Here is a 25,594-nt window from a genome sequence, read left to right as displayed (position 1 = left end):
GCCGGTTGAGTGGCGCAGCCATTTTGGAAAAATATACGTCAAGTGGCGGGGCCTCAACGGGTGATTATCGCGAATTTGGCGCGTGACTTTGTTTTACGCGGGAATTCGACCGTTAGGGAATACTGTCCTTGTTTATTGACGAATGCATCTTGCAAGAGTGAGCAAGCAAGGCATAGTTTTAACGGTTTTATTTTAGGCGCGAAATGTTGCGTCGCACAGATGCCGCGAGACGGTCTCTGCCAATTACGGGCTTGTTATGACCGAACCTTCTCGAGGCCTCTGCCACGCAAAGGCATATTTAAAAAAATGGCCGCGCCATTTCTCCTGCCGTTCAACCGAAGGTGCTGCCACCCGAAGGGATAATATACTGGTGTCCCTCATTACACTGCGCCACATAAGCACTGTGTCGATAATTAGAAACCGTTACGAGCACTCGTTGGTTTTTGCGCGGTCCCTTCGCACACTAATCACGAGCTTTTGTTTCCCAAGCTCGTGTGTTGCCTTATTGTTTTATTATACACAACCTTAAATTCAGACATTTAGGGGAGATTGGGAAAAAAATGGTGAGAAGGACAAAAATTTAGAACTACTCACTCGATCAGTAACAGAGAGATTGGTCGCTGATTGTTTTGTCTCATTGAGTGGTAGGTAAGAAGAAAACTGACCCACGTTTTAATGATCCGTATCTACTAATATTACTTATGTGCTCTGGTTTAGTCTGGTCTACTTTTGCATAGGTACTTATTAAAGTAAATCCGCCTCTGACTCTGAAAAAAATCCTAATCCTATTGAGTTGTTTAATTGCTGTTTCTTACTTCTTAAAAAAATCATAACCCTCCTTTTGCCTTGCCGTAGTTGGGTAAAAAAAGCGTTGTAATCATACAAATCATACAATAATAAGTATCTACTTACTTAAAATACATTCTACAAAACGATAATATTTTCCTAATATTAATAAGATGGCGTATTAACTTAGCTATGTAGGGGTGCTGTTTTGTTCTAATCTCCTCTTTCTTAAAAAAAGGTACATAGGTACTTACTCGTATAGTACCTACTTATAGTTAGTGACTACAAGTATGTACGCGAAACCGCAGTTTTCACACGACTTTACGAGTTTATTGCCGTTTTTGCTCGCGCCGATATATTAGCACGATATCTGCTCATTAGGGTACATTTACACACTATTAACGGCATAATGTGGTAATTACCTAATTAAGCTATTTTTCTGTGCGTATTGTTTAAAATTTGTTGCCCTAGATCAGCGGCCGGCAACCAGCGGCCCGCGAACCTCTCACTTGCGGCCCGCAAGCCTCCCTGATGGCTATTTTAAGTATTTTGTATGTAATATTGACAAATGACAATGTCTGATAGTCATAAATATTAACAAAGTGCGGCCCGCGTCCACTTCGTTAACTGCTATGTGGCCCTTGGCTGCTAAAAGGTTGCCGACCGCTGCCCTAGATTTATAAGATACAGTTGAATTGCAATTTAGACACTATGTAAGTACGTACGGTTAGCAGGAGAGGTAATAAGCAATCATTTTGTTAAGACCCAAGAGTCCCAATATTAATACGGGAATATCCAAAACCCACAATCCATATGGGCACTATAGCGCAAACTGTACCCAAACCATCTTGTATTTACAATGAGCAGTGGCTTGTGTCCAGCTGTGGAATGACGGGATATTAACAAGAGAGGCTACTAAGCCGATATCGCACATTTATATTGAAAACAAACTGAAGTACATAATGTAAGTACCTAATATTTGACGATTCGAAATAAGCCAGAAACAAAAATAACGTGTCAGTGACTTAAAACTCTTTCATTGTACAGTCGCCATCAGATATATCGGAGCGGCCAAGGTGTTCACAATATCTGAACACGCACTCTTACTCGTAACGCCTTGACAATAGAGGCGTGTTCAGATATTTGTGAGCACCTTGGGCGCTCCGATATATCTGATGGCGACTGTACGTAGTTTTCTGTCTGTATTAGTGTACAACGCTATATATTGGTTCCCACGCATAAACGGGACGTGAGTGCACCGGTGCGTATGAAAACTAGGGAAACGCTCAGGGATTACCATGCTCACAGGTACTTAGGTACACTTACCATACCACAGACTATATAAACCGCAAAAGTGTAGGTATAAAGGATGACTCTCGTTAGACCGGGCCGTATCCGGGCCGGAGCTCCCAGGGCTTACTTTTCTATGACATGACAGGTGATCACGTGATGTTTTCTATAGAAAATGATGCGCCGGAAGCTCCGGCCCGGACACAGCCCGGTCTAACGAGAGTCATCCTTAAGGTGTATTTGAGTAATTCCGAGTACTAGTTCAAATTGTTTACAACAGTTTACAAACATGCATACAGTCCGCCTGATTGGACGACTGCAACTCCAGGGGCAATACATGCGAGTTGCCGACCCTTTAAAAACCTGTCTTTTTTTGAAGAACCAATGTAGCCCCTCGAGAAAAACTCCTGATGCCGGGTAGTTCCGTTACGATAGTATATAAGAATTATGGGTTTATGGGTTATATTTTGAATTACTCGACACATCATTACTTACAGTACTAATTAAATACGGTAAATAATACCCCTACCCCATGTGAGCTGAAAATATTTACATTTTACCATCTCAAAGCCAATATTATTGTCCACAGACATGTTGAGAGTAATATTGAGAGAAATCATTTGATTTACTCACACAAGCATAATATACGAGTAATGCAAGGTATCGGTACTGTCGGTGTCGGCGTGAGGAACAAAGACTGAGGTGTCGGGACCTTCGTGTTCGGCGTTGTAGGGAGACTGTCCTGTGCGATGAGAAGGGATAGCTTCATCTCATAACAGGATTGTGACAAGTCTGTCCACGTATGTAGGCGAGTACTCACACAAGCATACAGCAAGGATTAGGTGTGAGTGTCAAAGGCCGAAGTGTCGGGTGTCAGAATCTTGGTGTTCCGCGTTGTGTTTAGACTGTCCTGTGATGAGAAGGGACAGCTTCGTCACATGACTTAGGATTGTGACCAATATGTCTGTGTGATGTATATTGCACATGTACATGAGCATATTAAGCAAGGTAACTATCAGTGTAAGGGAAAAAAAGCGAGGTGTCGGGACTTTATCGGCTGAATCAAAAATGAAGATGACGATGAAAATTTAAGAATTAGGTTAAGTAATGTTTCTATTTGTCAAAGGTATTTTATAAGCAAGAATTTATCGTTTTCCCTTGTTATTCTCGCAGAAACTGTAAGTACCTACTGAGATTCATTTTACATTACTACGACGGTATAGCCACGGTACCGATATCAGTCCCTACCAAGTAGACTAAGCGGCTTGCATCCTCGTAAATGGCCGTCCCTTTTCAATCTGCCGTAACAAGGCACGAAACAGAGAGAGCGGTGATTATATTGACATTAACAGTCGGGAGATGCTAACGACGAGGAAATTGCTTCTGTTTCCGAGTAAATTTGGCAATTTAACGCTCTCTAGAACCGGTTTTAAGTATGTGAAGTCCTATATACCGTCATCAAGCATAACAGCCGTAACAACCTTTGGAAAACCTGCTTGAATTTGGAATTTGATGCAAGAGAATACGATAAAACAATAGAATGAGTTTTCAGTAGCTGTTTTTTAAGCCTGGTAAGGTAAGGGCAACTATAATTACTGTAGACCAGGTAAGTATATCAAGTATATGCTATGTTTTACAGCATTGTATTTCTTCAAATATATTTAGGGCTTTTAGCTTTAACAGTACTATCAGCAGCTAGCTATAGCTATTAGTTATTCTGCTATTAGTGCTTTAACGTTTCATATATCCGTGGTGGTCAAAAATCGTGGATTTAAAACCCGGTTGTAGGTACTGTACAGAACAGAAAAAGACATTTTCTAAAAATATGCAAAAAGATAACTAAAACTTCGTTCAGGATACTCATCATACAGACATGATAGTTAAGAACTGTCATTGGTTCTTATTTCGTAAATAGCTATAATTTTTTCTTGATCCCTCTTTGATACCTATATGTACTTAGATACACAAAATGTATACCTATTTGTGCAAAATATGGCCAAGTTGCTGACATTATAAAAAAATGCGGCACGGATAATGCACTAACCGTCTATACAGGGTGATTCATGAGACGTGAGCAGGACTAATCCTGCACACCCAGTAACTGATAATTGATCGATCACCGTCGTATTTAGGTAAAACAACCACACTTTTTCCTGTTTTTTAACTTTTTGGTGAGCGCAAATTTAATTCTCTACAATCATGGTCACCCTACAAGACCTAATTAATAAACATAAAACCTCTTTAACCGTAATGACAGCATTATGATTACAAAGAAAATAAACTGTCAAACTTGAGTGAGATACGAGTTTTCAAAAGTAACCAGACCGTGATGACATTCAATTTGACACAGAAATCGGTAGTTTAGTATTCTAATTGTAGGATGACCATTAATGTCGTAAATAAATTAATAACTTTTTTTTCAACACGACTAGAAAATTAACGTTAACCTCACTAATACTGATACGAAACAGTTGCTTATTAATTACGAAATGCGCAGTATTAGTCCTGCTCACGTCTCCTGAATCACCCTGTATATATCCCCCTTTTCCGGCCTACGCCTTGGCATTAATATTATTATCCTCGGTATTCACCGAAATGATGGAGGCAGTTGCGGTCAGTGCTCCGCGTGCCCTCAGCCGTGACTCCTGCCTGCAAGGACCTATATACATATATACGCCTTTAAACATATCTACAACTTGGCACAGATGTACAAAAGTAGGTAGGTACCTAGGTATCATCCTGCAATGATACGACATTTCGACCAAACAATCAATCGTTTGGTAGCTCAGGTTTTTTTGGCGAATTAATATTTTTTTATTTCAATGTCTAGCCCTCTTTATAACTAATACGAGTATGGAGGCTAAAATGCTGTAAAGCAAGTCTGGAAGAGACCTAGTTTTAAATAATAGGCACCTAGAGTCAGACAGAGAAAACTCTGCAGCGATTTTGATAGCCCACGCAGTGCAAGTGTAATTTTAAACGTCTATCTTCCAGGGCTCGGAACCGGTATTTTTTAAAAACCCCGAAATAGACCAATATTTTGAATTATTTTATGCTTTTTACGTAAGACTGGATCATGTATTTAGGTAACGAATATGTGTTATCAGATTGTTTTGATTAAAAAAGAAATAATAAACCAAAGAACGAAAAAGAACGTAATAATACCGGTATTTTTGTATGGAGCAAATACCGGTTTCCGAGCCCTGCTATCTTCTATGAAATTATGACGTGTAAATAACACTTGCACTGCGTGGCCTATCAAATTCGCTGCAAACTTTTCTTGGTCTAACTCTATACTCTATTCTACTCTATCCCCTATAGGTACTCTATGTTCTATTTGGTTTTGTCTGAGTTTTTTATTCCACTTAGGTATAAAAATATTTACGCATAGAACCTAACTACATTCAAAATGATAGTCCCACCTAAATGAATATATATTACTTTTATAGCTTTTGGACTATAGTTAGGTGGCACTATATTTCTGGCACTGGCACATGGTTTTATACCTACCTACTCGTATAGGTAATGTATGTACACCCCGCGGTAAAGTGCGCACCCAAGCGTGCCCGACGCGGATTATTTCGAGTCCTCTTTTTGCATATCGGCAGAACTTTGCCTTCAACGCGCCGTGTGAATGTCGTTTATTTTCAAAGTACGAGATACAATGTAAGGATGTATACCTACCTACCGTGTAAGGTTTCTCGGATAGTATATAAGACAAAGTCACGAAGCTACTGGGATAGGTGATCCTGGAGTTAGGACGTGCGATGTCATGTGTATGTCAGGGTTAATTAAAGGGTCTTTAAGTAATACCTCCACATGTTAAGTATTCTAAACTTGCAAAATTGTTGCGGCTATCATAAAATGTTGTTTGTTACAGCACGTTGCGGGACTGCGGTGGCAGCGCCTTGCTGGTAGCAGCTGAAGCCAGGGACGGGACCTGGGGCGCCGCCCCTCGTGGAACGGGACTGAGTATAGACTGGTCGCGTGATAATACCCTGAGGGTTGGAGACAGGTTAGTCGTTTTTTCAAAAGCCTATTAGCTTAATAGTTTAATTGCTCTGATATAGTTTGTCTGCACTAACATCCAGGATTTGACATGACAAACTAACTTACTAGGGTAGGCACCCAGCAGTAGGTACCTTGTGGTCCTAATGTCTTCCGATTTTGGTTTGTTATCACATTTACTGCCCCGGAAGCACATGTGCGTCCACCGTCATACAAGTTTGTTCCTAGGCCACCCCCCTGGCAGTAAATGCGTTATCAGAAAAAGTATTTATTTAGTTTGGGGTCATTCCACCGTTTCGGGTGTTACACTTGAACTCATAAAATAAGGTTTTATTCGATATTGTAATAGGAACTAGGAGGTTATAACTATTGATTCATCTACTACTTTGATAATATTTTCTTTTCCTGTACACACATAGGTAATTAAAGTATAAGACCAATAACGAGAGAATCACTAATAATTTTTAAGAAAAAAAAACCGACTTCCATGGGGGCCGATGAAAGATTATTGTAGATGGTACACTATGTAGAAAAGGAGGTAAAACCACCCACTTTTCTACTAGCATTTCGCTTCTGTATAATGGCTCCTCTACAGGATGGGCCAACGCCGGCCACTCCAAGGGACGCAGCCATGCGGTAGAATGAGATAGCAATATCACTTGCTCCCTCTAACGCATAAATGCGTCCCTTGGAGTGGCCGGCGTTGGCCCATCGTGAAGAGGAGCCATAAAAGGGTCGTAGTTCTAGCCTAACCTAACCCACTCCTCAGATAGCAGTTCGGTTCTGTGCGGATCGCAGTTCGAACCTAATCAAACCCACTTTTCAAGTAGTATTTCGTTTCTGTAAGGCTCGCAGTTCTAACCTAACCTAATCCTTGTTCGGTTCTGTGAGGATCGCAGTTCAAACCTAACCTAACCCACTTAATGGCGCATGCCGTGCGGTGTACGGGGGTTTAAGCGGGAGGGACTAGTAAGATTGGCATCATCGTACTTTATACCTACATTAATTTTATGATAGGTAATCATAGTTGTTTATTTAGTTAAGGTATCATAGTGGTTTTCTGGGTCAAGGTCCGGGTCCGAATCCGGGTCCGAGTCCGGGTCCGAGTCCGGGTCCGAGTCCGGGTCCGAGACCGGGTCCAAGTCCGGATCCGAGTCCGGGTCCGAGTCCGGTTCCGAGTCCGGGTCCGAATCCGGATCCGAGTCCGGGTCCGAACCGGATCCGGGTCCGAACCGGATCCGGGTATGAGTCCGAGTCCGGGTCCCAGTCCAAGTCAAAATCGAAATTCGTAATCACCAAACGTGTACCATGCGTCATTGAAGAGTTCTGTTCTGGTCATCATCAGCAGTTCCACTTCATCAAATGCGACAGTTTTTAATGTAAATGCTTGATTTTATGATGAAAATACAAAAAAATCTATACGTATGCCTTTAATATTTGAGGAGTTCCCTCGATTCCTTATGGATCCCATCATCAGAACTCGATCTTGACAAAAATGTGGCTTAAAAACTTAACTTGCTGAACGAACATAACGACGAGGACAAATCGCCAACCGTGAACTATGCGTCGTTGAAGAGTTCTGTTCTGATCATCATCAGCAGTTCCACTTCATCAAATGCAACAGTTTTTAATGAAAATGCTTAATTTTCTGATGTAAATACAAAAATCTCTATACGCATGCCTTTAAGATTTGAGGAGTTCCCTTGATTCCTCATGGATCCCATCATCAGAACTCGAGCTTGACAAAAATGTGGCTTAAAAACTTAACTTGCTTAACGAACATAACGAAAAGGAAAAATCGCCAACCGTGAACTATGCGTCGTTAAAGAGTTCCGTTCTGATCATCATCAGCAGTTCCACTTCATCAAATGCAACAGTTTTTAATGAAAATGCTTGATTTTCTGATGTAAATACAAAAATCTCTATACGCATGCCTTTAAGATTTGAGTAGTTCCCTTGATTCCTCATGGATCCCATCATCAGAACTCGAGCTTGACAAAAATGTGGCTTAAAAACTTAACTTGCTTAACAAACATAACGAAGAGGACAAATCGCCAACCGTGAACTATGCGTCGTTAAAGAGTTCCGTTCTGATCATCATCAGCAGTTCCACTTCATCAAATGTCACTTTTTTGGGTGTATATGCTTGATTTGTTTATAAAAACCCAAAAATCACTATATGTATGCCTTTAAGATTTGAGGAGTTCCCTCGATTCCTCATGGATCCCATCATCAGAACTGGGTTTTGACAAAAACGGGACCAATCTGTATGCATATACATTCAATCAAAAAAAGAATTTTCAAAATCGATCTAGTAATGACGGAGATATGGAGTAACAAACATAAAAAAAAATAAAAAAAAATAAAAAAAATAAAAAAAAACATACAACCGAATTGATAACCTCCTTCTTTGAGATTTGGAAGTCGGTTAAAAAGTAGCTGTTTCGGGCGTTACGCGAATTGGCCTATACCTTCTGACTGTCAGTACCAAAATGCATATTTTAGCGAATTTTGTCAAGTAACCTTCAGTTTTATTTTTGTCAAGTAATAAAAGTTAGTATAGTCTACTGAAACACTGAAGTAACAACTTAGTATCACTTTTTGTTTAATTTTAATAAAATAAATTACCTGTTTCGGGTGTTACTCATGGTTCGTTTCGGGTGTTACGAGTACGAAATTAAGACAGATTTATACGAAATTATGGCTCATTTTATTAAAATTATTGTCTTTTTAATAAATTCGATTAAAATCATAAGTAATAAATGTTGAATTAGTATTAAATACACTAATCTTAACAACAAAAACTGTTTCTCGGGGATATCATTATTATTTTTCTTTCGATGCGAATATTTCCGAAAATATTCACTCAATCAAAAAATGGTTGATAGTGACACCTATTCATTTTGAAAGATCTATCCAACGACACCCCACACCACAGGATTAAAGGCAAAAAAAAAAAAAATATTTTGTACTGAAGCTACTCTAAAAAAATTTTTTTTTTGCAATATTTGTGTTACTACTTTGTCGCCATGATTGATTTTTGTATCCATGCCAAATTGCAGCTTTCTAGCACTAACCACCACGGAGAAAAGCCGGGGACGGACAGGCGGACGATCAACACGTTTCGGGTGTTACACAACTTCAAACTTTAAAACATACGACTAAAGGAGACGCTAAAACAATAATTATTACACATTTGAATAGGTTCACATCATACCCTTTCTTTGGCAAAACATGTTTGGCTATAGTTTATTACGGGAAAAGTTACACATACTTTTATCTCTTTTTCGTTTCGGGTGTTACTTTGAGACCACAGTCTAGAATACTCTTCTAAAAACCAATTAATCCATGATTTTTAATATTTTTAAAGACAAATTATAAAATTACAATATTTTACCTGAAATAACTGCGAGAAATTTGTAACAGTTTACAGTTATTTTCTTTTTAATTAGTCTTGCCAATATCGCTGTATAAATTTAGTTTTACGCCTATCATTTAAACGTTGCTATCAAGTACATGGAAAACATGTAAACCATGGTTTTTTTTCGGGTATTTTTTCTGACATGAAGGTTTGGTATGTTTTCTATGGAAATAGGTTAGTGTTGACTTCTTAAACCAATTTTCATTTTATAACCCTTGGTAGCGTTTATTATGGAATGACCCTTTGGCAAATTATGTAGGTACCTTGTAGTTTTACGAGTATTAAAGTTACGAGTATGTCACATGACTATGAAAATATCTCTTAGGGATACAAAGATATATTCACGTCAATTATCTCATGGAATTTAGCTATGCTAATCAAGTGATAAATGTAAACCGCGGAAAATACCATCTCCTTATACAGCTAGTCAGGATAAATTTATGTTTCACGCATACTTAGGTACGTCAATCGAAAAAACCTGTCTATTATCGATTCGCTGAAGCTTGTATCGGTTGAAAATAGGCACTTGAGCAGTCTGGCTCTAAAACGATGTAAGAGTGGTTAGGTTCTTTACTACTTATGGCGTTTTTGAGTTGAGTGTGTCGGGGGCCAATCATGTGGCGCCGAGCGTGTGCGATACCATCACGATGCGCTGATTGTGGGATCGACCTCGGCGTATGCGCACAATTTGCGCATACTGAGCTTGAAGACTAGCACAGGCATGTATTCAGTCAAGATATCTATGGTTCTGTATACATTTATATTACTTACATTTATATAAAATGGTCATATTGGCGCGACTATGGACCGTTGTCTGAATTAATGATGGGCCTTACTGTGGTGTCTTTCCGAATCGGTAGAATAAGGATCAGACCATAAATGCACTCTAGTACATAGTTGTTACGGATGCAGAGATTGTAGAGTATTGTAGAGTTCAATGTTACTTAAGTATTTTTATATAAAGCTCCACTCACTTGAGCCGAATAAAGTAGGAATCGGGAATAGGTAAATGGACTTGTCAAATGAACGTTGACTACCCCAGCCTACCTCCCCAGCGTGTGGCAATTACCGCTAGCACCAACTAGTACACCAGCACACTACCACCACTAGTAGCACCACTTGTAGTAGTAGTAGGTAACTTTTGTATACCTAGACATAAGTATATTTTTTTGAAATAAATAAATTAAATTAAATTAGTAGTGCAGGGTATGGTTTAGTCAAAAGCTGTGCTTCACATCACGTTCTAAAAAGTTCGAAAAGCTTTCGATAAATTCTGGAAAATTACACAAGAAATAAAAAAAGTTTTGGAAAAAAGTTTTCCAACTTCGTTCTCCATTCAAAAACGTGAGATGTATGCGAAACTTTTCTATTATGTAGGTACTTATATGGTAGAGAGAGACTGGTAGAGAATGTCCTATGGAATTAAATCCGACTTTTGTACTGTAAGGATTTTTTTCGTGCAATAAAGATTAAATAAAAATTTTATGTGGATTTCGATTTTTTTTTCTGTCGACACATCTGTTTATCAGCATATCTGCACAGAACTTACTTGTGCTGTATTGAAACTACAGTGAAACCTGGTTAAGTGGGACCTGGATAAGTGAGAAACCTCTATAGCTGGGACTCATGGTGCGGTCCCGACACTTTAGCACTGAATTACCTCTGTTACTGAGAAAAAACGAACCTCTATAACTGGGATTCGTTGTTGTGATTTTATAGTAACATTTACCTCTATAATTGAGACAGAGAGTGTATTTTACCTCTTTTACTGAGACTATATTTATAAGATTACATTTTCCTAATTGTTATAGGGAATTGACTTCTGTATCTGAGATAACGTCAATCTATGACCTCTCTAACTTGGACTTCATTGAACAATTTCCGTATTCTTACTAACTCTTAGTTTATCCACAAATTCCGCATTTGCCTAATTGTGTCCAAACAACTTCAAGTTTGATTTAGTTAATTTATATAAGCAGTTAAAACTATCGAAACGAAAGCTGAAATTTTGATAAGTAACACGAAAAAATAAATTTTCATTTATTAAATTTCTAATACGCAATGAAGTCCGTATCAAATTTAATTTAATTTTGAAATATCTATCCTTTGGAGAATCATTCAAAATAAATTCAAAGAAATATTTAAACAGACTTAAAAAATATTTAGGGACAAGGATCATTTTACCTTATTTATTTCTAAAGATAATTAATAAATACCTTATTAACCACCTCTATAACTGAAATATACTCTATTCTCACCTCTATTAATGGAACCCTCTGTAAATGAGACAGAAATTTATTTGTACCTGGCTAACTGGGAGCCTGTGTAAGTGGAAAACCTCTTTAAGTGAGACAAATTTGCTCGTCCCTTGAGATTTCACTTATCCAGGTTTCACTGTATTTAGTTAACAGTTTTCGATTCAAAACGAGACCTTACAAATTTCATATCATTACAGTATAAGTAAGTAAATTATGTAAATGCAATGTAAACGAGTAGATGGCCGGCGGGGTGCCATTTGTCGCCGTCTCATTTGAATGTGCGGGCGCCTTCAGCCGCCCATGGCAATTACATTCACTTCACGAGCACGGGCGATCGAAAAACTTCGCTCTAAAGCTCAGCGCAGATCCAGAGGGGCTACCACGAAAACCGAAATTGCGGGGATTTTTCTCTGTCACTCTAATTACGCCGTCATTGGAGTAAAAGAGAAAGATCCCCGCAATTTGCGAACTTCGATTTTCGCGGTTATAGCCCAGATTACCGGCTCGATTCGGGAAATGAATTAGAGACTCACTAGATATGAAATAGTAAAGATATGTGACGTTCCACTGCAAAAGGTACCTTATGGGATTCGGGAAATGAATTAGAAATCCATTAGATATGAAATAGTGAAGATAATTGTGACGTTCCACGGAAAAAGGTACCTTATGACGACCGGGGCTTACGTCGCATAGCGCCGCAATAATATTAAGCGGCGTTAATAACAGCGTAAGTGCCAACCGCCATAGGAACCTTTACCCGTGGGACGTCACATATCTTTACTATATCGTATCTAGTTAATCTCTAATTCATTGCCCGAATCGCGCCGTACGAGTAGGTACTGCAGGTGATAGTTCATTCCACAGTTTAGCTGTGTATAAATGTGTGTGTGTGTATAGCTGTTCATAGTTCATTCCACAGTTTAGCTGTCCGTTATTTACCTAAGTTTAGTTTAGTCAATTTAGGGTCGGTTGCACCAAACTGTTCGCATCGTTAAAGACTTCGCTAAATTTTTATGTATGGGAAGTTTCATAGTAAAGGCGCGGGGCGCGCCGGCTGACGTTGATCAGTCTGTCAAATGTGGTTGGTGCAACTGGCCCTTAATCAAATCACGCGGCATATTCTTCCACAGTCTGTCTATTCCGTCACGTACAGGGCCGTCTTAAACTATGGAACGTTTCTACTATGATCTTCTATTTATTATGGGTAATCAAATATAGGTACTGTTACCGTCTGTCTTTCGGGGCCCCCTGAGGATGGGGGCCACATGTGCCCTTATGGTAAAGACGGTACTGGTTACATATCCCAAGGTTTCGAAGGTCGTCTTACATTGGTTTACCCGAGAACCAGCGCCCGCTACACAGTCAATCGCGCGGTCAGTTATTACTGGACAAATTATTGCGATTGCGGACAAGTAATGAGCCAGGTGTATTGAATGTTTGTGTGGGATGATAGGATAAGTGGAGTCAGTAGTGGGATCGTTCGGGAAATGTTTAGCTGCTGATTTACACGCTAGCAGATCAGACTGAGATGTAGCGAGAAGGGCAAGTTTTTTTAAGAACGTATGTAGGGTCATCGACGGATAAGATTTAACGGATAAGACGAGTAATGCATGCAGGGCACGCACCTTAATGGGAGGAGGAAGGTGCGTGTTAATTGGGGGGTGAATCCTGAATTTTTGTACAAGTATAATTGGCACTCTACTACCTGTAATTTCTGAAATTGTGAATGGGGTATATATGTATATAATTCCTCACCAAAAGTCCCTAATTATACATGATACGTTTTTCTTTCGTTTCGATATCTCCAGTGGTATTAACTGTTGGGACTGACTGTTCCATTTTTCTCAGGTTTGACTCGCGGGTGAAAACTGAAAACTAATGTGGGAACAAATGGGAAGAAGCCAGCCGTATTACTGACACATTTCATCGCATTCATCTCTGTCACACTTACATACGTACCACCTTTGATAGATGCTTAATCTCTAGCCTTATACGTAACAATGATTACCCTCCTTTGCCCTGGAGCACAGATTAATTCAAACTACATGCAGTTCCCAGCAATTAAATGCTAAGTTGGTTGCCCAACAAACGTGTCGCCATTAGGTCGCTTAATCTGTCAACGCCGGCGCAGCGGATAGGCCTAATGGTAGGACATCTGACCTACGCATTAACTTATAGCTTTTTCGCAGATCGACCTAGTCCCAAAATAATTAAAGCTTATTCTATATGTACTAATAGGCGAGGTCATATAAATAGATAAATACATCCATAAGATACCGTTAGGATTGCGACTCCCCAGAAGCGTTAATATACTGCGCAACAAGTTGGTTTTTAGGGTTCCGTACCCAAAGGGTAAAACGGGACCCTATTACTAAGACTTTGCTGTCCGTCCGTCCGTCCGTCCGTCCATCCGTCTGTCTGTCAGTTGAAATTTTCACAGATGATGTATTTCTGTTGCCGCTATAACAACAAATACTAAAAACAGAATAAGATAAAGATTTAAGTGGGGCTCCCATACAGCAAACGTGATTTTTGACCAAAGTTAAGCAACGTCGGGCGTGGTCAGTACTTGGGATGGGTGACCATTTTCTTTTTGCATATTTTTCCGTTTTTTTTTTTGCTTTATGGTACGGAACCCTTCGTGCGCGAGTCCGACTCGCACTTGCCCGGTTTTCAGTGTCACCCTCTCATTTGCTCTGTGGACATACGTCATACTGTTAATGACGAAATGAAGTTATGGAGTTAAAATACTGGCCAAATGTACTGTGTCTACTATCACATTAGTCTATGTCAGCTGTATCATGTATTTATTACCCTCAATTTATTTTTATGCACATAATTTAAACTTCATTACGCAAGCGTTAATAGTCGTGAAGATGCGACCCGGATTAGGAACTTTCACAAAGGAGTCTGTAATCTTGATAAAGATAAAATGATAAGATATTCACGCCAAAAGAAAAGTCGTAAACGTCTATGGAGCTCATAAGGAGATAGTACGTTTCTTAATTCAAACACGTGCATAGCTTGCACGCATCAACTACACATGGTAACTGACAAGCTGATAGTTTTTAAGCCTTATTCCAAAGATGTAAGGTCTACGAATGGTTAGTATTCTTAGTACGCTCTCTTTCACACGCACGCGAGTTGTCGGTAGAATTTCGCTCATGGCAAAAACGCCGGGAGCACGCCATCAGTAATGAAGATGCATTGTTTTTGTTTGACTCGGAGTATGCTGTACACTTTATAAGTAGGTATGCCTGGAAGTCGTTACACATACATACGAGAGATACCAGGTTTATTCGTGACTGTTCATAATTTTCCAGGATTGTCAGGTTCTTTAATGTTTTTCTCTTTTCTTTTATCATATTTATCGTATCTAGTCAGTACCGAGACTGGAATATTTCAGAAGAGTAGGTAATCCTTTACAAATAAGGTAAACGGCCCCAAGTTCGTGTTAGTACGTTATTTCGTTAGTTTTTTTTCTGGCGCAAATAATAAGGAATTAAAATATCTTTTATTCAAATTATACATATGAAAAAAATCTGTATTATTTAATCTCTTCAATAAAATAATAACCAATATTTTAGTGATTAAACTAAGAGTAATACGACGGTCGAAACTGTCAGACGGCCGCGAACAGCTGTCTTGTATGCGTGCACTTTTTTTAGGCGTAAGATGCGCGCTCTCACTTGTTAAGCTTATAGGAAGGAAAAGCTAAACCCATTCGAATAAAAGTTTTTGGGAGTGTTTCTGTGGGTTCCTTAGTAATTGATTTGATAAGAAAAAAGATTGAATATATGCATAGAAATAACTTAAAATTGCAATAAATCGACTCACGAAATAGCGGTCATTTTATCTTTCGTGTGTCTCCTATTTCGTGCCACTAACGAATCAAGGATTTTCTAGATACATTTTGAGTGCTTGTTTTTAAATATAACAACAAAGATAATTAAAAAAATAAATTAGAAAACAATGAATGTATTTCATGAAGTTTCGTATGAGCGAAATTCGGTATATGTTTTTTTCACTAGAATTCTCATAAAACGAGTTTGAATGTGACCCAAGTTAAAAATTTTAAGGTATGTTCCACGTATATTCTCATATTAACTACTAGCACAATTAGCAGCTACCTCGGCCAGAGAATAAGCCTGGCCATCCAAAAAGGAAACGCTGCCAGCCTCCTGGGCACCATAACAAACGAAGGTGACCTGGGGAGCATTTTTTATTTATAAGTTCTGTTAAATTTTAGTTTTAATTTTAATGTTGTTTTTATTATCACTTTATTTGTTATTGGTAAATAAATATATCGATGCACAATTTTATTTATTATTGAAATTTGATTTATTTTTGTGCATGTTTATATTTAACGTATAAGATAGTAAATGATTTTTTGTAAATATTTTTTTTTTAAATTTTTTTTTATTTAAATTAAATAGTTTGACTTTTAATCAAGTATTAAAGTACCCATATGGTTTACCTAAGTCTTAATTCAACCATTAACGTCGACGAGTACAAAAAACTTAAGCTAGCTCTCAATTTAACATTTTTTTAATTATTATTTTTAATTTGACCTTACAATTATTCGTAAGTAGGTTAAATATTTAAAATGATTATCAGCAAATTATCAATTTATCACCAATTACTCTAAGAAAACTTTATGCCGAAACAGGGGACACGAATTCACGAATTTAGGAGCTGACCTAAATTTGTATCACGAAATGGGAGCCATATAAGAGGTTCACAAAAAAATTCATATAAAAAAAAGTTTCAACTAAAACCCTACAGTTTATTCATTAAATTATTAACAAAGAACTAATATAACATATTCAAAAGCTTTCAAGGTATTGATATGCTTAGCAATATTTAAAAAAAATACACAAACTCTCAACTCACTCTCAAGAGCCTTAACCTGCCGAAACAGGGGCCCTTTACCTTATTTTGGCCAATTCCTGTTGTGTGTTTCTGACAAAATCACATGAGAGCCTAAGCTAACTCTGCACCAATTCGGCAAGTAACCGTGTGTGGTAGCGCCACCTTACACATTAACATTTTATGAAGTTAAGATGTTCCTTTATAATTACTAAAGATTGAAGAATTTATCGCAGCCAAATGGTTGAGTGCATAGTCAGCTTCTATATGGAACTATCAAAAATCCCTAAACATACTTTTTGTTCAACAGATTGGTGGAAGTAAACGGCACAAACGTCCTATCATGTCGTAACGTTGAAGAGCTGCAGCGTGCAGCGAGCGCGGCGGCGCCGGCGCGGCTCGTGCTGCTGCGTGCGCAGGGCTCCCCGCCTTCCAGTCCGAACCATCCCAATACCAGCAATACAAGCCCGGCGCCAGTTCCGGCTACTCCCAACACTTTCACACAGGTAAGTACAAAAGTCTCGATTATTAAGGAAAATTATGACCTTCATAATTTTCGGAGCTGGGGTTGCCGCTCAGCTAAAGAAAAGATATACTAAATTCTCTTTGTAGGTACCTACTATTTACGTTTAATACTTATGTGATACTGTGATGTCAGCACCTTTTACTCAGGAGTGTACCTCTGCATTGTTAAAATCGCAACGTCTAGCTCTCTTGATAACATTTGTTTAACTCTGGTAAATTATCTTCTTCAGAACGAAGCAGCATCATTACGTGCTGAGCTCGGCGCGTTGCGGTCAGCGGCCGAGCAAGCCCAGAAAGCCAAGGAGGGCCTTCGCGCTGACAACACGCGCCTTACACACCGCATCTCGTACCTTGAAGAACAGGTGGCCGAGCTGCTAGCGAGGCATCCACAGGTAAATGGACTCAGAACATGATACTATCAATATGATCAATAATAAGGCTTAGAAATCTGACTTCAATGCAAATCTGCCACGTTTCTTGTTCTAATGTTCGACTATATCTGCGCTCCACTTGTAACACTTTGAACATCTGTTTTCAGCTCCAGCCGGTCAGCAGCAGCGACAGTTGCATAACCGTCAACAAGACCAAGAAGAACGTGACCAACATCAGCATCAGCTCCGAGCCGCACGCCAAGAGCCCCAAGTCCGAAGTCCAAGTCTTCCAGAAGGGTCCAGATATCACAGCGATTGTAGCAAAACTACCTGGGCTTGATGGGGCAGAGGCGAGTTTGCCGCTGATGCGACCGAGGTCTAATGCATCTGGTGCGTCCAGTCGCGCTGCGATTTCCCCCCGAGCGTCACCTGCACCCCCCGCGTCCCGCGCGCATTCCGCACACAGCATGGAACCACGCTCCCGTATGAGACACTCCCTCTCCCACCACTGCATCCACGCAGCTGATTACAGCGCGGAAACTGACGCAGCTATACGCATGATCGAGCGCAACCAAAGACACATGGAGAAGCAGCGGCTCAAAGCGGAGAAGCTTAACCGTTCTAAAGAAGATCACTTCCGCTCTGACAGTGATTTGGAGATGAATTCACGTGCGAGCGCGCCACCTGATCGCCATTATGAGATCAAAAAGGCTGCCGACAGGATAGAAGAGAGTATTAAAAAGACCAACTGGGCGGAGCGAAAGACGCTGTCCATTATTGAACAGCTGAAGCGCTCGCAACGCTTAAGAAAGTTAAAGAAAAACGATAGCGCTGAAGATGTGCATGTAGAATCAGAGAGGCACTACATGTACCACAGGATAGACGGGAAAGTTCTAGAAAACGCGCACAAATCTAGCAGAAGAACGTCAAAACTGCACTCCCGGAGCGCCAAATCTTCGGAGTTCGAGTCGGAATCAGATTACCCGAACGGGGATATCTACTCCAGCTCGCCACGGATCGACTACGGATCTGAAACCTGCTCAACAAGGTTGAGTCACTACAAGAAGAACGATGATAGAAGTGAGGTGAAAAGTAGACCAACGCCGCCTCGGAAGCCTCTACGCCTGTCGCTGCATAAAGCAAGGAGCGCGCATTCGCTAATGAATGGAAGCGAATCAGAAACACCAAGCAGACCGCCTTCAGATATGAACGGCGAGGAGTCCTGTAAGAAGCCAGTGAAGAGAACGCACGCCAGTGACAAATGGGGCCGCGAGAGACGGAGTGAGGGTGGACGGGCGACTCCACGTCCTATCAGGAGACACGCGGGGTTGAGCTCTTGCGAGACGCCGGCGGCTGATGATTTGTATCCTGAAACGCATACGCCGCTGCGGGCTATGAGCGCGATCAGTCCCGGCAAGTGGTGCTAACAGCTGGCGAGCGGGAACAGTGTGTTCTCGAGTACAAATGGCCAGCAGATACAGAGAACAAGTGCACATTAACTCTTGTAGGGCCATCGTTTGTCAGGAATGTTTGTACATTAAATAGATAATATATATATATATATATTTGGATAATTTTTAATATATTTGAAAAAATAAGATTTCAACTAGTATGACATCATCTTCATTCTGGATACTCGTATAATATTATCTACTCCTCTAGTAAAATTGACAGCGTGGGATTTATAAATGTACCTACATTCGTACCTATTCGTAAGATAATAATTATATTTAGATTGATAGATTGTTGTAAAAAGTATGCACATCTAAAGCCAAGAGGCTAATTTTATTCAGTTAGAAAGCTAAGTTGTAGTAACTTGCAAGAACATCTTGTACAAAAAAGCGCGCAGAAATATCTGACACTGAAGATTATAAGAGTTTCGTAAATTTAGAGCTCTTCGATCTGCAACGTATTATTGTAGTACTGTCATCATAAGACTGGTGACGTAGTTCACCTGTTTTTGGCATTTGGTAGACATAACAGCGGTAACTTCGTTCAGAGGTTCTAACATTTTAAGAGACAGATCCACTTGCCAAATAAGAAAAACTATGACGCCCCGCTTTAAATATCTGACAATAATTTGAACATGACTGCAAAAGGTTTTAATTAGAAATAAGCTAGATATACTTAAGTCCCCGCACAGTGTATATTGTACATAAGTATATACGGCACCCACCGCGTTAATACTCACTTAGGTACCTTGTATTTATATACGAAAATATAATAAGGTAAATATAAAGATAATAATGAAATTGGAACTTTTTATTTTTTATTAAACCTTACAATTATAGAAATAAATTCAACATTATAACGCTCGCGCGCAGACAAAAAAAGTTATTGACAGTATAAGAAGTGTAAAATCTGAGAAAAAGAACTCGACTTTGACAGCCGAACTATAGTCTGTATCTTTAGGCATTTAAATAAAAAAGTAAAACATTTATATGTAAATTTTCGGGTAGTTATAACATTTATTGGTTAACCGACCAATTACAAAACCGGCCGGATCAGTCACTGAGCGACCTGCGTCCTACATTATTTGATCATGTAATGTTTTATCTACCCTCAACTAGTTTACGGAGCCATTTGAGGGTAGATTTTGTTTACTTTTATTTGAATACCTAAAGATACAGAGTTTAGATGGGACTGTACGGCGGTAGCTGGATTGTCCGTCAAGTTTTAATGAACAACTAAAGTTACCACAAGGCCGTATAGCCAGTGGCGAAGCTAGCATGGGTGGCACCCGGTGCGGAAATTGTGGGTGTCACCCCAAAATTCAATCAAAATTGAAAAATATATTTAAAAAGAGTAATTGTAATTTATGTTAAATAGCTCAGGATTGACTCTATCGCTTTCATTTTACATGATTTTACGAATTTTAATAGGTGGCACTACTGATGTTCACGGTCCCCGCCCCCCCCCCCCCCTAGCTACGCCACTGCGTATAGCGACATCTATTTCAGCTGCCAAATTTGTTGTGAGATATTATCTTACATTTCACAGTTCTTATACTATTAACAACTCTCTGGACATAAGTATAAAACCTCGATATAATTATAATTATAACACATTCAGTCTAAAAGGCCTTTTTCATAGCAGACAAACACGCAGCTATATGATAAAATTAAATTAATACGACTGTCTCATTCAATCATATAGCTGCATCTCTTTCGTGCTAAATTGAACCTGAAAAAGCGATTATTATTCGTAATATTTAATGACATCCGTCAAAAAATTATTTAAAAAAATCCTTTGATTAGCTATATTTGGCCTAAGTATTCTAATATTTCTTGAGTATGTCATTTATATAAAACAAATAATAATCTCTTGGCTACCTCGTCTTAGGTTAAACATCTCTTTCTTTACTAGATCTTTACTATCACGTCAGAAGAGGATAGCAGATTTCGCCTAGCCCGTGACAAATACAATCAAATATGTGACTCCAAGTAAAATCATCTTGCATCTCGATCTAATACATATGATTTAGGTGTGAGAGCATGAAGTGAACAGCTTATGAGATAGTTCCTTATTAGTATGAGAGAAATATGATATCCAATAAATAATATCTTCGCGAAAAATACAATGTACAGTCACCTGCAATAATATGTTACACAACGAAGGCCGCAAAAATATCTGACACGATCTAATTAATGAAGAGCGATAAGAACGTGTCACATATTTTTGCGGCCCTCGTTGTGTAACATTATTGCAGGTGACTGTACCTACCACCTACCTAGTTGTGAAATTCCGTTGCAACATTCTGCATTTAAATTAAAAGTATCATAAAAATCCCTTTTTTAATGTAAATATGTTGTCAGTTTCTAACATAAATGTCAGTGACTAACGAATTGAAGCTTGTGATTAAATTATTACAATATTATTTAGAGTCGGACCAAAAAAAGTCTGCAGCGGATTTGACAGCCCACGCAGTACAAGTGTCATTTATACGTCATAATTTCATAGAAGTTTGACGTTTAAAATAAAACTATCACTGCGTGGGCTATCAAATCCGCTGCAGACTATTCTTGGTCTGACCTTATTATGATTTATGACATTAGCTATGACTTACAAAAATAAGAATAATAATTATGTAATATTTTTAGAAAAAAAAAACATAACAGTTCCGTCATAATGTATCCGGATATATGTATGATATATGTTACCGTTATTCATCAAACATGTGGTATATTTATACTCGGATACTATTAAAAAGACGTAGGTACAAAACAGTGTTTACACGAGTACACTCGCCATCAGATAAATCGAAGCGGCTAAGGCGCTCACAAATATCTGTATAACACGCCTATATTGTCAGGGCGTTAGAGTGCATGTTCAGATATTGTGAACACCTTGGCCGCTCCGATATATCTGATCTGTACAACGATCGATGCAATGGACTTCTGTCTGTACACCGTGCTATGGCACGCCATTGTAACTTCAAATGAAAATTAGTAAATCGAGGCACTATGTAATGTACGTTATTATCAATTCTTATGACTTGTTTTACTAAAGAAAGGACGGGTCAATGCACTAAATTCCTCGGGCTACGCGCCCTTTCTTTAGACGAGTCGTCAGATACAACCGCCGTCAAAACAGGAAAAAAATGTTGTATGATTTTGAACTTTATTTATAAGACTTACGGTTCAGTGGCACAGAGTGTGAGAGTAAAAGCCCCTAATTTCTGTAAGACCTGCTTTACACATTGATGTTAAGTGTAAGTTCATATATTTGCTAATAAACGTAAGTAGCAAATGTATGAACTCGAACTTAGCACTAATGTGTAAATCGGGCTTAAGAACATTAGGTATTTAAACTTGTTCTTTCTTTCAAATCAAATATTTTCGGGGACCTAAGTCGGCTAGAATGGGAACATTAAAGCTTTATAAACAATAACACAATAGTTCAATTCATTACATACGTGATATCAAATTAAAGCGACAACAGGAAGATATAATTATTATGATCAATATGGGCAAAGAAAACTGTCATACTGTAGGGGTATTCCCATCTGTTACCGTTGAGATTGAGAGAGAGAGGGTTTTTCAATAAAAAAGACACCTTTTACTAATGCATGAAAAACGAAGTGTAGCTTGCACCTGTAATATACTCGTAAAGCCTGCTACACACCACGATTTATTCATATCCAGGGCTTACCAGCGATGACTTCACTGTATAGCGATAGAAAATACAAATACAAGAGTTTTCTTTCCCACAACTCACCTTTAATGGGGTTGGCCGATGGAAGTTTTTAACAGATGGCGCCATCATAGCTTGCCCCTTCAATCCCTAGAATTATGTCAAATTTTTGTTTTTTTAATACCCTGGATGTCAGCCCTTTAAGACAAATCTCATAGAAAAAGGGGCAAGCTATGATGGCGGCATCTATGCAAACCTTTGACAGTTGCCAACCCCATTACATGGAAGAGATATGACAGTATTGACAGTTGATATTTACAGCAATATTAAGTATGTACAGTCACCGCGCGGGCGAAGGCTGACTGTACACCATATATGTTTAACGACTATGAAAATCTATGGCTAATGTAAACACGCATATATGATGTACAGTTAGCAGTGGCGGCGCGTCCATATAAGCCGACTTCCACCCGCTTGCCTGTTTTTGGACGTTCAGAAATCAGAAATTATTTATTTGCATTGATACAGTATGGGGATGTTACAATATGGTGTTACAGATCATGTACCTAGCTTGCATGCAAGCGTGCAAATTCATCATTATAATTATAAATTTAAATAAATATAAAATGTCAAATTGAAATTCGTCGTCGTCAAATTAATTGTCGTTTGAAGAGCAAGTTGTAAAGGAAATATGTATGAGTCGCTTAACTTCAAACTCGGGTAAATCCATCTTTCAGATTATGCGATTTTGGTATTAAGAAAACGTAATAGGGTAGATATTTGCTGAGAGGGTCCAATGGATGTACCCGAGTTTGAAGTTAAGCGACACATATGTAAGCCAAAATTAGCCCCGGCTTGCCTATGGATATGTTTGACGCGCCGCCACTGACAGTTAGCCTAAGTCTTTCTACGAGTACGGAATGGCACCAATACACACACGATGGGTATTATATAAAGGTACGATTCGACATCGTTTAAGTTTATTGAAATAGATGGCGCTATGTACGTTAACGTTTGGCAACCTCGTTTTCGTGAAACATACGTCACCATGCTGTATAGTTGCGAAAAGTCACCATATAAGATGGTCTGAACTTTGAAAGATTTCAAAATAATTATTTTACCTAGAGAACATTTGCCATTTAAATTGTCGTGAGTCATACTTACACTAAGCTAATTTTACGATTTAACTCACATATTTTTAGTCACTCGCGCGACATGTTCCGGAGAGTCTAAGCCTCCATTTTCAAGCACTAACAGTGCATGAGTAGCGTTCACGATAGCTGCGCGCCGCGTACTGTCGCTCGCAAGATAACCGGTTAAGGGTGAGCCTGCGCGGTCGTTTTAGGCCGGCACGGGGGTCGGGGTAGGCTGTTAGTGCTTGAAAATGAACACCTAGGCTTACCATAATACGTGATATACGTGAGTTAAACCGTAAAATTAGCTTAAGCTTTGCCATTTCATTAGCTTTAGAAAGACCTTCACAACTTATCTAGACACTAAACCATCCCTAACTCTCAATTTTGACACAAACCAAAATATAAAAATAATATACAAAATTATAATTACAACGGCCACATTCAATTAGTTGATTTTTATAACATTTTTCTTCGTTAGCCTTGAAAAACAGACCTTATTAGTTATGTAATAACGTTCAATTTAATACGACTAAAACGCTAAACGCTAAATCAAAAATAAATGACTAAGACGGTTACGTATCACACTGGACTCGTACGTCGCTCCGATGTGCGAGCGGGATGTCGCTATAATACGCGCATAGCGTTGTCTCGCTCAAACATCGGACCAACGTGCGAATCGCAGCCAGTGAGATAACCGCCTAAAATTGAGCTTCAGACGCTCCAAGCAAAATTAAACTTTGTTACAAGGATTTAAGGCTTGGCCACACACAGAGCGCGACGCAGCGCCGCGTCCGCGCCGCGTGATGCCGACGCGATGCCTGGTCAAACAGGGCGCGCGCCGATCGCGCCGGCCTCACGCTCTCAACACGCCCTCAAGGCGCGCGTGAACGCGGCGCGGCCGCGCGGGAACGCGGCGCACCGCTCGCTGCCTAACGTCCGATCCTACTGATGTGACCTTGCGGGACGCGGCGGGCCGCCGCGTTCGCTCGGCGCAGCGCTGCGCACGCGCCGCGCGGACGCAAGGGGCCGCGCGGCGCGGGGCGCGACAGAAGCGGGGCGTGATACCGGCGGGACGCAGTCTGTTTGACGTCGGTAACCTGTTAGCATGTGCCGCGGTCGCGCGGCGTGGACGCGGCGCGGACGCGGCGCTGCGTCGCGCTCTGTGTGTGGCCAAGCCTTTAAAGTCGTATGCCGTATGGAGCGTCCGGAACTACCAGACAGTACTGGCATAATAGAAACATAAGCAGTACAGTCACTTTATACAGGCATTTCTAGTTGCGACATGATCACGTTAACGAAAGATTATTACTCTACTGAGCTATTTTTACTGTTTAAACACATATTAGTTTAGTTACTCGATTATATAATTTTTTACAAAACGTTACTTAGATTTAAAAAAATTGCAGCATCGAGAGAAATAATCTACCGAAACGGCAGCTGACTTTCACGTGGCTGCATTATACACACTTAACTTTATAATTTATATCGCACGAGAAAAACTCATGATTTAGTTCTTTTTCTGGAGATAGTGGTATTCTTTTAGTAGTGACTTAAAATAGCGTCTGAGAACTTTCTTAACGTAACATCTAATGGATCGAGCGTATTTTCAGTAGACCTAAAACTCAAAGCAACGCTCAAGATTGATATATTTCTTAAACGCATAGGCCAGAGGTAAGGCCTAAGTGGACGCTCGAGTTGGGCGTGCAGCGGGGCGGGGCGTGCGGCGTGCATGTTAAACAAATGCAAACGTACAGTAGCGGCCTTAGTGCACGCTGATCAAATCACTTATGAGTCCGA

General features: G+C 39.6%; 1 protein-coding gene across 1 annotated transcript in view; it reads left to right on the top strand.

Moving 5' to 3' along the window:
• The window catches only part of LOC134664921 (uncharacterized), a 142,570-nt gene extending 122,790 nt beyond the window's left edge, over nucleotides 1-19,780 (top strand). The window contains exons 8-11 of the mRNA XM_063521643.1: nucleotides 5,957-6,091; nucleotides 16,943-17,138; nucleotides 17,388-17,549; nucleotides 17,696-19,780. Of these exons, the coding sequence (XP_063377713.1) occupies nucleotides 5,957-6,091; nucleotides 16,943-17,138; nucleotides 17,388-17,549; nucleotides 17,696-18,955 (1,753 nt within the window). The 3' untranslated portion in view covers nucleotides 18,956-19,780. The remainder of the gene's footprint in view (nucleotides 1-5,956; nucleotides 6,092-16,942; nucleotides 17,139-17,387; nucleotides 17,550-17,695) is intronic.
• Nucleotides 19,781-25,594: the final 5,814 nt, after the last annotated feature.

Source organism: Cydia fagiglandana, chromosome 6 (genome assembly GCF_963556715.1).
Source record: "Cydia fagiglandana chromosome 6, ilCydFagi1.1, whole genome shotgun sequence".
NCBI classification, from domain to species: Eukaryota; Metazoa; Arthropoda; class Insecta; order Lepidoptera; family Tortricidae; genus Cydia; species Cydia fagiglandana.
This window is presented reverse-complemented; position numbering and strand designations above follow the sequence as displayed.